At 38.5% G+C, this 14,919-nt stretch overlaps 2 protein-coding genes across 3 annotated transcripts in view; one reads left to right on the top strand and one right to left on the bottom strand.

The window, feature by feature from the left end:
- The window catches only part of Hs2st1 (heparan sulfate 2-O-sulfotransferase 1), a 136,430-nt gene extending 122,197 nt beyond the window's left edge, over nt 1-14,233 (bottom strand). For both annotated transcript variants that reach the window (XM_042692279.1, XM_042692280.1), the window contains exon 1: nt 13,697-14,233. In XM_042692279.1, coding sequence (XP_042548213.1) covers nt 13,697-13,820 — 124 coding nt within the window. In that variant the 5' untranslated portion in view covers nt 13,821-14,233. The remainder of the gene's footprint in view (nt 1-13,696) is intronic.
- Nucleotides 14,234-14,731: 498 nt separating this feature from the next.
- The window catches only part of Selenof (selenoprotein F), a 47,804-nt gene continuing 47,616 nt past the window's right edge, over nt 14,732-14,919 (top strand). The window contains exon 1 of the mRNA XM_042692340.1: nt 14,732-14,845. Coding sequence (XP_042548274.1) covers nt 14,771-14,845 — 75 coding nt within the window. The 5' untranslated portion in view covers nt 14,732-14,770. The remainder of the gene's footprint in view (nt 14,846-14,919) is intronic.

The raw sequence follows: 14,919 nt of genomic DNA, 5'->3' as shown, positions 1-14,919 counted from the left end.
AAGTCATTAGAGAAACCTAAAGACAGAAGAACTAAAACAAATAAAGCTGAGGATATTTTAACCTCTGACTTCAAAGCTACAACAGTCAACACAAACTTACAGCTGGCCAAAACCTAAAATCTCACACTACGGTACACCACATCCATTTGATGCCACATACAGCTATTAACAAACAGAGGCATGCTAAAAGCCAAAACAAATGGTTTGAAAAACAGAAGCATCAAAAACTAAACAGATATTTTGGAAATATCACACCAAGAATTTTTAATGTATCGTTTGTATGTTAAAAACTCTAATGGAAGAAAGTAGGTAACAAGTAAAACTTAGGATGAATAATGCAAGCAGAGACAAGGAAAGCATAAGAATGCAGAGAAAACAACAAAAATTAGTAACATAGAACAAAGAATTGAAGAATATCTTTGATGGATTCATCAGTGGACAGAGCAGAAAAAAAGGAAAAAGAAAACATCAAGTCTGAAGATACATCAATAGACTTCTCAAACTGAAGACAAATATTTACAAAAGTAAAACAGAATACACAAAAATGACATGTCAAGTACTACAAGTACGGATAATGAGAATATCAGAACAAAGAGAAATGAATTGGAGAAATACTTAAAGTACTACTAGTAAATATAAAATTTCTAAAATTTCTAAAATTGAGAAGCACAAATCACAGATCCATGACATCAAAAAGCAGCATAAACAGAAAAAAGAGTTTGTAACTAAGCATATAAAAATCACTCTAAGGAATCCATATGAAAGAATTTGCCAAGAATACTACTTTTCTGATCATATCAGATAATAAAGGTTAACTTTTATTTTTTCAAAATGTTCTACAGTTATTCTTACAATTTAAAATTTTAATTACTAGTCAACTATGGCCCACAAAAATGATTTAGTGTAGTTTAAAAGGTTTTAAAACCAATAAGGAATTTCAAAATAATAAATTTTAATAACTGTTTTTATGCCAATGCTACGGTTTGAATTCAGGACTTGGGCACTATCCCTTGGATTTTTTTCACTGTAGGCTAGTGCTCTACCACTTAAGCCACAGCTCCACTTCTGGCTTTTTGGTGGTTAACGAGAGATAGATTCTGAAGGCCCGGCTCTCTTCAAACCAGGATCCTCAGAACTCAGTCTTACGAGTAGTTAAGACTACTGGTTTGGGCCTCTAGTACCTAGCTTACAACTATTTGTAAGTAGTAACCTCAAGAAATTTATACATGAAGAAATAGTTGTACTATATACAGTACTATACCTTGTCCTATTATTTTATTAGCACACCATAATAATGCTATCTTTTTTTAGAGCTATGCCTAGCTTTTGAGGAAATCAGGTTTATCATAGTAGTCTAGGCAAAACAATTGTACTTTCCCTGCCTCTGTCTCCTCCTCTGAAAAGAGCTCCATTTGTTATATCTTACAGTGCATATGTTTCAATGATTATCTTGCTTACATTCTATTAGTAACATTGTTAAAACAGAACAAGAAAATGAAGGGTAATATACTTTATTAAATAAATCAAATTTTACAAACCATAAATCAGTATATCTGACCATAACTCTACCTTAAAAGTTCTACGATTTTTCTGTATCACTTTATTCAGAAATATTTATATCACCAAATGATGATAAATATGAAATGTTCCCCACAAGTTCATGTTTGGAATGCTTGTCCCCAAGTAATGACAGTATTTGGGGAGGTAGTGGAAACTTTAGCAAGTAGAGCCATGCCTTTGAAATTTATACTTGGGCCCAGTCTTGTCCTTTATCTCACTCAGCTTGCTGTTCTTCATGAGCCGAAGAGCCTCCTACTCCACAGGCTCCCGCCACTGTGATATTCTACCTCATCATATACCTAGGCTATGCCAAGGCCTACAAACCAAAAATCTCTGAAATCATGAAATGAATGCTTCCTTAAGTCGTGCTCTCAAGTATTTTAGTAATGGTTATGCAGAAGTAATTAATATACTAGGCAAGATTTTGGCAGTTGTTGATTTCACTAGCAGTGCATATAATTCATTTTGTTCTGCAAAATTGTATGTAGTACACTATGGACAATAAGGAATGAGTAAAAAAAATCCTTGTGTGTCCATGTCATGGGGTTCATTGCATTTAGCATTGTCTTTCAGAGGATTTTCTGTTTGAAGACAGAAACATTATTTTCCCACTAACTGGTCATTTTTCAAAAATGCCCCACACTTATCACTTATTTTGAAGCTTAAAAAGCCTCTTCTTTCATTCTCTGCTTCATTTTTTACATTTACCCTAAGTGCCAGTATTAGTATTTAGTATAATTTTGGTACATGAAAAATTGTTCATAAGGATACATAATCTTGCATATTTGGTTGGACAATGGACTGAAAGTTTTCAAGTTAAACTGGCAATGCAGTGTATAAGAAAATGTCCTAAGATGTCTTAAGACATTGTTTAAATAGAAAAGCAAAGCAAACTACCTATACTCCTATACAATTATATATTTAAAATAAACTTCATCTACTAAAAAATTATAGGTCCACTTTATTTGAGAAGAACTATCTATACTCCTATACAATTATATATTTAAAATAAACTTTACTAAAAAATTATAGGGTCACTTTGTTTGAGAAGATAATTCTCCAAAGCTAGACTAGCATATGCTTAAGCTTTTGAAACTGAAATAAAGGCTGGGTAGGTGGCTTAGTGGTAAAGTGCTTGCCTAGCATGCATGAAGCCCTGGGTTCGATTCTTCAATACCACACAAACAGAAAAAGCTGGAAGTGGTATTGTGGCTCAAATGGCAAAGTGCTAGCCTTGAGCAAAAGAAGCTCAGGGACAGTGCCCACTGAGCTCAAGCCCCATGACTGGCAAAAAAAAAAAAAAAAATGAAGAAGAAGAAGAAAAAGAAGAAGAGGAGGAGGAGGAAGAAGAAAAATGAATCAGAAATAAAAATTAAGACATCATTTTCACCTAAAGAATGCTGTATTTCACATAAGAATGGAGTAAGGTTAGGTCACATATAAGAGCTTCATTATTGTTTCCTAATTCTGTTATCCTCAATTTTGTACTCAATATGCAGTAATGAGTTTCAAAAAAAGTTAAGAAAAGCTGAACTTCCTAAATCAAAATAAAGGCTGTGGAACATACTTGTATATTATTCTGCATTTGGGAATATGACAGTGAATCATCATGGGAAAACTGACAACATAAAAAAATTAGCACATACAACTTTTCAAAAATGGAGAAACAGGTTTGGGTTCTTTCTTTCTTCACTAATTTGGCTATTATTGATGCTAACAATTAAGAAGCTATATATATGTGCGCATATGTATAATTCCCATCACAGCTCAAAATGTCTATATTTAACTGTCAGGTTAGCAAGGCTTAGTAGGAATGAACGTTCAGTAATGTTAAAAATAAAAACAAGTATTTTCTAGGAAATTATATGAAAACCAATCATTACTATCTTTAGAAACAAGTCACAGAATTGCCAGTGATTATTACTCTTTTCATTAGAGAACAGGTCACCTGAGTGTCAGTTCTGAACCTCATGTAGTACCATTTGACTTATCTGAACCCTGTGCACATGCTACTCCTACATGGGCATTCATCCAGTCTACAGCAGCACGACAACAACTGCAAGCAACAATAGTGTTTTTAAGCATTTTCACATTATCTAATCTGAAGTTCATTTATCTTTATGGAAACTTTAAAGAAAAGCATTATTTATATTAAATGAAATCATAATATAAAACAGAATAGGCTTGCTACATAATAAGTATTTGTCAGTTTATTATTGTCTGTTGTAAGTGTCATTTGTAAATAATAGGCCCAATGGCAAAAGGTGAAGACAGGCAAAAACAAGATAAAAGGGAAGTCAGAGTGGAAAACTCTGGAACTTGAAGTCATGAGGAAGACTATACTATAAATAGCTACAGAATTAATTAATCCTAAATTCCAACCTAGGACAAAAGAAAAAGGGCATGCAATAACATTTCATCTATTAACTATCCCAGACAGGATCATTCCTAAATGACACTACCAAGTCCTAGGATCAGGTGAGAAGTTCACAAACACCTCTAAACTTCCTTGCTGGGAAAACTACTCTAAGACACTAAACTACCACCACACATTTGTTTGCTTTTTTTTTTCTTTTAACCTTCAAAGATTAAAAAAAAAGTCCCAGAAACAATGGTAAACGATTTTATTCTGTCCTGTTTAGGAAAATGAAGAAACTATTTAAATATGCCTCAAGATCATGCCAAGTTAGCCTAACCCACCCTTTCTGCACAGTACTAATGTGAATTCAAGGGCTCCAACTAGCGCTCTGCCACTTGAACCACCCCTCCAATTTGTTTTGCTTTAGTTTATCTACAGGGTATCACTTTTAGACGCTGATCCTCTTGCCTCTTCTTCCCAAGTAGCTGGGAATTACAGAAGTAACCATCATCTACTCTGAAACTCGAGACTTTCTAATTAGCTCTTCAACTGATAAAATGAGTTAACTAATTTAGTTTTCTGCTGAGTGTATATCCAACATTTTATGAAAGAGTTGAGTATGTTTTATTTTAAAGAGCACTGAAACCACACTGAAATTTAACACACTGGCAATTACAAAAAGTTTCTTAATATCAAAATATAGAATAACTTTACATTTCAAAATCAGTTGATCAAGAATGGTAGCATCAAAATTGCCGCTGAATAATCAGTTTGGCATAAATAAAATTTGTTGGAACAATGACTCACGATCTAGCCCTGAGGGCCTTAAACTCACCTTCCTTCATCTCTGCCTCCCCATTACTAGGGTAGGTACATACCACAACAACTAGAACTGTCAATTTTATTTTAAGGTGATTACCCAATCTTACGCCATGCTTCACCTTACCTGCTTATATTGAAATTAAGAGTATATTTGCTACTGAATGAATATTTAAGACATTGAAATGTTTACATTGCATCTTGGAAACTAACAGAACAACAGACATGTGTAGCTTCTTTACTGAGCAAAAATTCATCACTGTAAGACGACTTTTATTATGATGTTTATGTTACAGAGCTAATTTTTAAATGCCTCATTTTAAAGTTATTATTAACTAAAACACTTATTGGCATTATTTTGAAAACACAATAGTAATTCTGCACTTGGGTACTTGCTGTAGAACTCATTGTTGAAAAAGAAGCTATGCAGATTGTGATACAAAATTTCCAAAGCAATTTAGCAGAAAAATGTTAAACTAGAATATCAGCCCATTTCTTAGACTGTTTTGTTACCAACTATAGAAAATACATAGCAGCAAACTGGATTATCAACAAGCCAATGTTTCTAACATTAAGCCCAAATCAATCATAATTAGAAATAAATATACCTAGAGTTAGTGTACACCTAAATAGTGACTTAACCGCAAATCCATAACCACGATGAGCACATTTTTAAGGTGTTTCCAACAGAATTCCCCTTTCCCAACTAAAATCTAATGGGACTCCAAAGTCATTATGGCCAAGCATGGTGGCACTCACCCATAATCCTGGCTACTCCAGAGTCATACAGAGAAGAATCACACCTATCCATATCACAGATTTGGACACCTGAGAATTATAACAACTACATGCACTTTCTGCAAAATACCGGTTATATTAGCACAAGGACCAACCATCCCTCACTAGTATTGCCATCACTTAGCTTGGAATAAGGATATTATAAAAATACAACAGAAAAGAAGTCTCTAAAGAGCACTATCCATCCATCCACACCTAGCAAGGATGGACCAATTAGCTCAATAATCACATTTTTACAGGAAAAGCAGAAACCATTTCTGGGAGCCAAATGCTTCACTGGCAAGTCTGAAAGAGTCTAAGATTAAGAGCCTAAGCCTCTGCTGCATCTAAATGAATATAATAAAACTTGGTTTCTTAAAGTCAGAATAAAATTGGTAGCACTTAAAAGAATTAACCTAAGTTCACTTGAAACAATCATGGGGAAAGGAAGAGATCCAGCTATACTGAATAAGCCTCGCCTCTAACTTTTAGTTGTCAACTAACAAAGGAATTGAGCTCAAAACCAAGGTAAAGATTATGAAGAAGTGGAGAAATCTAAATCATGACTTGTTCCTTCAATTTATAGTACTATTTATTTATTGCCCATCCTGGGGCTTGAACTCAGCATCTGGGGTACTGTCCCTGAGCTTCTCTGTGTTCAAGGCTAGTGCCCTACCACTTGGGCCACAGCACCACTGCCAGCTTTTTCAGAGTAGTTTATTGGAGATAAGAGTCTCACAGACTTTTCTGCCCAGGCTGAGATAGAACCATGATCCTCAGATCTCAGCCTCCTGAGCAGCTAGGGTTACAGGTGTCAGCCACCTGCACCCAGCTACTGTTTTCAGTTGTAAAATATAGTAAGTGGCCCAAGTTTACTTCTTTTATTTAAGTCAACTTGGAAACACAAAGATTCATCCAAGCAAGACAGAGTAACAGGGACAGTTACACTAACTAAAATAGAATGGATAAGCATACAACAGATTTAAGACATTAGATATTAAACGACAAATTAGTGCAGAATGATAATCACTCAGAAAATGAGGTGGGTTCTATGACCCCTGAAGAGAATTTCCAGGCTACAATACACACAAGAAGAGCTCAGTTTAATTCAGGAGTTCAACAGGCTCACTGAATTAAGGACCTAGAATCAGATGTTGGGGGATGGAACAAGATAGTTAAGTTTGCTGGGCAGATTCCAGAGAAGGATGGAGCTTCAAAGAGAATTTTAGCAGAGCCCAATCAGGGAATCAAGGCCTCAAAAGATGGTTCAAAAGGTGTAGGTGAATTATTCTTTCAGATTCTTTCAGATTCACTCAACCAGTGTTCCCATCAGCCAAAATGAAAAGAAAAATTGTAATATACAGGGAACTGGGCAGAAAGCTTTGAAGGAAACTATAAAGGTGCTGTCTCTATAATAAAGCAAAATCAGTCCAAGAGTAAAAGCTACTATAATCCACTTTAACAAAATTAAAAGTAATCTCAAAGGATTCCAACTGGTTCTAGATAACGTGTACATGTCACAAAACATAGCTTAAGAATCTGTAGTAGGAATAGGAAAATATTCAGAATGAACAGGATAAAATTCACAATGTTTGGCATTCAGTTAAAAATTGCCTTGGTAATTTGTAAAAAAAAAAAGAAGAAGAAGAAAAATTTGGTCCATAATGAACAGAAAAGCAAATCAGAAATGACATAGATGATGAGATTAATAGAGAAGGAAATCAAAATAAATATCATAACAATCTTCCATTTTCAATAAAAAGCAAGTAAGAACAAAACTGGGAGATAATTTTTTAAGAGCCAAACAAGTTGTTGAAATGGAGGGTAGGGTATTGTTTTTTTGTTAATACACGGAATGTGTTTTATTTATTTTTGCCTGTCCTGGGGTTTGAACTCAGGGCTACTCCACTATTCTATGGTTACATATTATAGAGTAAAAGTATTAGTAAATTGAAGACATATCCACAAAAGTTATTCATGATAATACATAAATTTGAAAGACTACAAAAAAACTGAATAGAGCATCACTGACGTGTGGTACAATTCCATCTGGCTTAGTATGTGCTTAATTTGAGTTCCTAACTGAGGAAAGAGCACAGCAAAACTAGTTGAAAAAAATAATGAACCTAAATTTCTAAATGTAATAAAGTCTATAAACAGAGAACTCTTAAAAAGTTTCCAACAAATCCCAATTTAGTCAGCTTTTCATTGCTGAGAGACAAGAAAAAAAATTGAGATAACCAAGGGAGGAAAGACTTTGGTCCAGTCAGTGATCAGCTGGCTCCATTGCTTGGGGATTTGTAGTAAAGCAGAAGTACATCATGGTGGGAGCTTCCTAGAACTACAAGTCTTTCAAATTTTAGAATTTTTGTGTGTGTGTGTGTGTGTGTGTGTGTGTGTGTGTGTGTGTGTGTGTGTGTGTGTGATTTAGAAATGTTCACATGAAAGATATCTTGAAAATGGAACCCAAATCTAAACACAAACTGTTTCACATATACCTTATACATATAACCCAAATGTAATTCTATGTAATACTTTTAGTGGGTTTATTTTGAAAATAAACATCATGAAATCAGCAGCAGAATTATTTTATTCATACATCCTACAACTGCACAAAAAAAAAAAAAAAACCTTGATTTGACAGTGTGTCAGATTGAAGATTTTTCAACTAGGGACCTTCAAACTGTACTCTGTATCTGTTTATATATAGAGATATTTTTTTTTTAACCATTAAGAGAATCACATATTCTTCCACAAATCTGATGAAATGTGTGCATATAATTTCAAAGTATTTATGGCTGGCTGGAAAACTATCTAAATGGGCTCTTAAAGCACACACACACAAAAAATCTCTCTCTGGTTAAGGAAGCCAAAATGTGCAAAATGTGTTTTATTTGAGGGAGGTAAGCTCAGGAGGAAAAGGCAGAAAAATGGAAAGAGGAATGGTATGTGAATATAGTCATAACAACATATGTATGTGAAAATGGAACAAAGGTTAACATGATAGAGTGGGTGGAACTGGGATAAATAGGAGAGAATGAAGGAGTAACATTGATTAAGATGCATTGTACTTAATAAACTGACATGCTGAATTGAAACCTTTTGTACAGCTACTTAAAGATAATAAACTTTAAAAAGAATCTTTGGTTAGTGGAATACAATCACTATAAAATCAAAGAACATATGAAAACAATATATAAGGAAAATAATTACCATAAAGAGAAAAGATGGATTGTTTTCTAATATACTCTTTGTCATGTGAGTATTCCAGGAAATAAATTACAATAAATGTCTATAAATATATGCATGATTTATAGAGCTTTACAAATATATAAAATAAATCAAAATATTAAATATAGAGAATATATGTACTCTTCATTCAGGAAAGTCTTAAGCAACATATGAAACTTACTGGCCTCAGTTCATAAATCTGTATAAATTTTAAACCTTCTGTACAAGCAAGACATGTCATAATTGAAAGACAAGTAAGAAATATGGAGAAAGATAGTGTGTATATATATATTTATATATATTAGATGAACTATTAACTTTAACCTTTTAAAAATACAAGCAACTAAAAATCAATAAAATACCTAATATAAAAATAGAAAATGAATTAACAAGTATAAAGCAGTAAATGTGAACAAATATAACCTAACTAGAAATTAAGGAAATATGAATTCGTTTAGCAACATATTTCACAATTTCAGAGTGGCAAAAGTTAAAAGCTGAGAGTTCCCACTGTTCCTGAATGTATGCTGGTATGCAGATTACTCTAACCTTTAGAAAAAAAACTAGAAAGTAAAAGATTTTCAAATCTACTAAATCATAAAATTATGAATCCTTTGTCCCAGCAATCCCACATATAGAAATGTCTTAGTGAAAAATGGTATCAATGCATAAGGCCTAAACAGACCTTTAAGTATGGTTTTATAACATTTACAATACCAAGAAAGATAAATAACTTTAAAAAGATGGGTGGTACGAGCCGAGGGTGTCTGAACACAAACTAAATTTCTATTTCCATCACAATGGTTTACATTTTGTGGTACATGCATAATTTAGACTTCTTTACTGCTATTAGAATGAATCAAATTTATATCTACTAGAAAGATGCCTATGATATTAAATGCAAAAAAGAAAATATCAGAAAAATATGTATAACACAATCTCATATATGTCTTAAACAAAAAAGAAAACAAAAAGAAAAAGACAGCTGGACAAACAAATCCAAGAGACTCATCGCCAAGTGCTGGTGGCTCACATCTACAATCCTAGCTACTCAGAGGAAGCTGAGATCTGAGGACTGTGAGTCAAAGCAGGCTGGGGTACAAAAGTCCATGAGATTCTTATCCTCATTTAACCAGTAGAAAGCCAGACGCAGAGGGGTGGCTCAAGTGGAACAGCACCAGCCTTGAGTAAAATAGCTAAGGGACAGCAAACACCCAGGATCTGAATTCAAGCCCCAGTACAAGCATAATAAATAAGAACAGCAAATGCAATGAGTAAAAACAATAAATTAATAAAAATAATTTTAATAAGTTAATTAAAAATTAATCAATAAAATTAATAGACTTGTCTCCAGTTCACCAGCAAAAATCCAGAACTGAAAGTGTGGCTCAAAGGGTAGAGTGCTAGCTATGAGCAGGAGTTCCAGGACCTAAGTTCAAGCCTCAGTACCAGCTCAAAAGGAGAGAGGAGAAGAGGGGAAGAGAGAATTTATGTAACAGGAAACTAATGTTGGAGTTTTTAGAGATTCTTATCTATATATTTAATTTTTCAAATGGCCAATGCATGTACCTACTTCAATTACAGGTCTCACTATGAATATACTTTTGTCTTTTAATGCCTTAATCAAGGTGCATTAAAGACATTATCAGACAATACAGTCCTCTGTAATCCACTATAGCAGAAAACCAAAAAGCAACAAAAGCAACCGTTAATGACAAAATGTTCAATACCTCTTTTTTATTTTAAGGCCAAACAAAAACACTTAACTTTATAATTTTACACTTATAGAAAACAATCAAAAATTTTCTTCTCTGTTAGCCAAAATAAGCTATTTCAGTCATTTCTTTTTTTTTTTTTTTTTGGGGTCCGGTCATGGGGCCTGAATTCTGGGCCTGGGCGCTGTCCCTCAGCTCTTCAGCTCAAGGCAAACGCTCTACCACTTGAGCCACAGCGCCACTTCCAGCTTTTTTTTTCTTTTTGCTTATGTGGTGCTGAGGAATCGAACCCAGGGCCTCAGGCATGCAAGGCAAGCACTCTACCACTGAGCCACCTTCCCAGCCCTCAGTCATTTCTTTGAATAATATAATTTTGCTCATTGTATGGATATAAACAAGGTGAGACATTACACTAAACCAATTTGTGATAGGAAGTGAATTTTCTCAAAATGATACTCATTCTTTGGTATTACTACTTAAAAATTCTATTCAAACAGAAATCTTCAAGTCAGCTCAATATAAAAATCTCAGTCAGAGTGGCATAATTTAAGGAGCCTTCCACTTGAAATCAGACATACCTGATTCCAGCCTTGGCTATGGTACTTATTAAGTAATAAGGTCTTGGGAAAATTATATAATCTCAATATCTTATTTCTACAAACAGAGCTTTTTATTGCATGCTTGGAAGACTGCATAAAAGTATCACAGATTAAAAGAGTCTAGTGAAAAGATTCTGGTTATCAAAACATGCCTTCTGCCTTTCTTTACTAAGGGGTCAAATTACTAATGGGCAATGTCCCTTTTCATTGGAACTCACTACAGGCTAGGAATTATGGGCCAGCCCAAAGATTACAAGACCCAATCACATCCCACCATAATTTACCACTCCCCACCTTAAGAAAAAAATTAAAGACTGAATTAATATAAAGCTATACATTTTGTCATTTTGCTTGTACCTTCAGATGTAAAACATTTATAGGTATTTTGCACTTGAGTTCTTTTTTTTAGGACTTTTTTGTTTAGAGACAGCTTTTTGATATGTATTCCCCGGCTGGCCTTGAACACACCATGGTAATCCTGCTTTAACACCTGATAACTAGGATTATGGCAATCACCCCCCACAACTGGTCCTGAATTATTTTTCAGAATTATTTTGATGCATATTTACTGTTTTTTATGTAACTATTTGTTTTGATTCTTAATAGTCCCAATGGAATTTTCTTTCATGTATAACATATATATATTTTTTTTTTATTTTTTTTTGCCAGTCCTGGGGCTTGAACTCAGGGCCTGGGCACTATACCTGAGCTTCTTTTGCTCAAGGCTAGCACTCTACCACTTGAGCCACAGCACTACTTCTGGATTTTTCTGTTAATGTGGTGATGAGGAATTGAACCCGGGGCTTCCTGCATGCTAAGCAAGCACTTCACCACTAAGCCACACTCCCAGCCATTATGTTCATTCAACCTGTGGCATTATATGTCTTTAGATACTTTATAAAATTATTCAAGTTGTGTCTATGAAAATCACTTGCAAGTACTACAGGGGAAAAAAATGTTAGGGACGAAACAATTTAAGTCATTTCAACCTACTATAATGAATCTAAGAAACTAACTCTAAAGAAATACAAATAGCAATACAATAAAAATTACAAATTTTTATTTTAAGTTACTTGCAACTTTTAAGATGAATCACTTTCTTCTTGTAAAGCTTGATCATAGAGGCTAGAAAATGATCCAATACTGCATAAATGGTTCCAAATGAAAAAGCATTTTGTTCAACATCCAAGTTCATCATTAAATGAATATTAATAAATAAATGTTTATAATAAATAAATTGAGAGCTCTTCAAAGTTTACTTTAGAACTGAGAATTGAGAGTATCTTTAGTTTCTCTTTGGGTGTTCTTTAATACAATGTTTCCAAAGCTTTCCTCAATGCCTAAAAAACTACAGCTTATCAGCTACTCTACTTAAATAACAATGCATCTACAGCAACAACTAGCTCTTCTCCACACTGCTTAAAGGTACTTTTTCTTTTGCTTGCTTTCCAAAAGGTGTTGAAGATGATGGTGAGGTGAACGTGTTTGCAGAAAACACTTCACATGACGTTTCCATACTCACATTACATACTCTTGGGCAGATTCCTAAGGATCGTGAACATTTTAAATCAAAATGCATTACTGTCAACTCTGAAACTTCACGTCTTCATCTGCACCACGCTAAAGGCCCAAGTTCTCCACTACTCTGAACACCCTTGCTGTTTGTGCCTTCTTGTGGGCTTTCACAATGTCACACTCCAACTCTTTGCCTCTCCGATCCCTTCCCTCATTGAGACATGGTTAACTGCTTAAGGTACTTGGCCATATGGCTACCTCTCCGTACAGTGTTTTTGCTGCCGCAAACGTCATCTCACTAGAAACCCCTCGTCTCAGTGTGTGCCTTCCTCTTTTAAATTCACTACTACAAACACGGCCGCGAAGCAGCGCGCAGACACAACCCGATTCTGAAACCCACATTAACCATCAGTCCAGCGCCACCGAGAAGGCATTTCGATCCCGGATGCCTCGCCGTGCCGGGAAAGCTTTCCCCTGGCTCCCCAGTCCCACCTGCCCAGCCCAGCTCCACCGCCAGCCGGTAAGGTCCTTCCCCCCCCCCCCCCCCCCCCCACTCAACGCAAGAGCCCAACTCCAGTTAATAATAAATGCAAGTGCAGTTCCTCCTCTCGCTCCCCAGCCTTCCCGGCATCTCCAACCATTCCCGGGCATCCGTTCCACCGTTCACCTTCCCGCCAACCACCCCCCCCCCCGCGAAATTCTCTACCCAAGGTGTCCAGACCTCGAGTTCGAATACCGCTCCCCCGCCCTCCCTGACCCCCGCCGAGCTCCCCCTTTGGAATGCTCCGGGAACACGCGAGCCCCTGGGGCGTTCCGAGCCTTTCTCCCACGGCTTTCTGGAGGAGTACAGAAGCACCAGCTAGCTCTCCAGAGTTCGCGCTTCCCCTTCCCCTCCCCACGGAACGGCTACTTCGGGGGCGACCCTTGCCACCTCGGGCCCGTGACCCGGCGGGCTGCGAACGCCGCCCGGGCTCGATCCGGCCGGGGGCCGGAGCGCGCGCTCTAGATGCTCCCCCAGCGCCAACCTCAGCCCCCCCCCTCCCCTGGAACCAGACCCCACGGGACACGAACGCCCACTCTTCCCGGACCCGGTCCCATCCAAAACCCACTCAGCCCCTCACCTAGCTTCGACTGGGACTCCTCCAGTTTCTGGATCTGGTTCTCCAGGAAGAGCATCGCCACCACGAAGGCCACCACCGCCAGCAGCTGCAACTTGGGCGGCATCATAATCCTGAGGAGCCCCATGAAACCCGCCGCTCGGGATCAAGACATACCGCGGGGGGGTTGGGGGGGCGGGCAGCGGGGCCCCGGGCCCGCCGAGCCGGGAGAGGGGCGAGGAGGACACGCCGGGCAGCGCACCGCCGCAGCGACCCCCCTTCTCGCCTCTCCGGTCCCCCGCCCCCAGGCGCCAGCACCGACCCCGCCGGCGTCCGCTTCTGCCCGGCCGACTCAGCTGCCACCCCCTCCTTCAAGAGCCCGCGCAGCAAACACAGCGCGAGGAGGAGGCTGCCGGGCTCCGTCGGCTGCCTCAACTGCTTCAGTTCTCGACCCCAGTACGTCCGACGGCCCGCCCGCCTTCCTCGCCGGCTGCCTTCCCACCTTCCACGGCAGGCGGACGCGCGCCCCTCCACCAGCGCTGCGGCTGCGGCTGCGCCGCCCTCGGCCCCGCCCCTTTCCCATCCCCCGCGGCCACCACGCGCGCGCATCTACGTACGCTGCTCGGCAACCACAGGCTCCACCCCCCCTCTCCGAGTCGGTGCTGCTCATTGGTTGCAAGAACCCCAGGCGTTCCGCTCAGAGTTCGGTTTACGGTTGGGTTCCTTTTCCACCGGGCTCAACCAAAGCGACATGCGATTGGCTCAAATTAGAGAAAGAGGCAGGGCTGAAACTGGAGGAGGCGGGGCTTCGTGGCTGCCTGACGAAATGTCGTGAATGAAAGGAAGGAGTTCAAGCAAGCGCAAGAATGGGGAATTTAGGAAAGTGCCTGATTTGAGTAATTGAAAGCCCCCGACGACTGTTTTTGCATCCCACCACCCCAAAGTTCTTACATTCCGTTGGTTAATGTGTGTCTCTCCTGAATAACCTAGTCGATGGCAGCGGCCTTGGGCGTCCTGTTTCGAGTCAGGCTCTGGAAGGGACACCCCTTAGCTCTGGGGTCCTCAGCGCATCCCCGAGGTTGACGATAGTTGAGAGCGATGGCGGCCGGGCAGGGCGGGTGGCTCGGGCCGGCGTGTGGGTTGCGGTTGTTGTTGGCGACTGTGCTTCAGGCGGTGAGTGTCGGTCACCCGGAGGCCCGGACAGGAGGAGGCCGGCAGATGGCGTCCCGCGTGGGAGCCGCACCGGG

The sequence above is a fragment of the Dipodomys spectabilis genome, unplaced genomic scaffold, assembly GCF_019054845.1.
Source record: "Dipodomys spectabilis isolate Male_0828 unplaced genomic scaffold, ASM1905484v1 ptg000148l, whole genome shotgun sequence".
NCBI lineage: Eukaryota > Metazoa > Chordata > Mammalia > Rodentia > Heteromyidae > Dipodomys > Dipodomys spectabilis.
The sequence above is the reverse complement of the archived record's forward strand: the minus strand, read 5'-3'. Positions and strand labels throughout refer to the sequence as shown.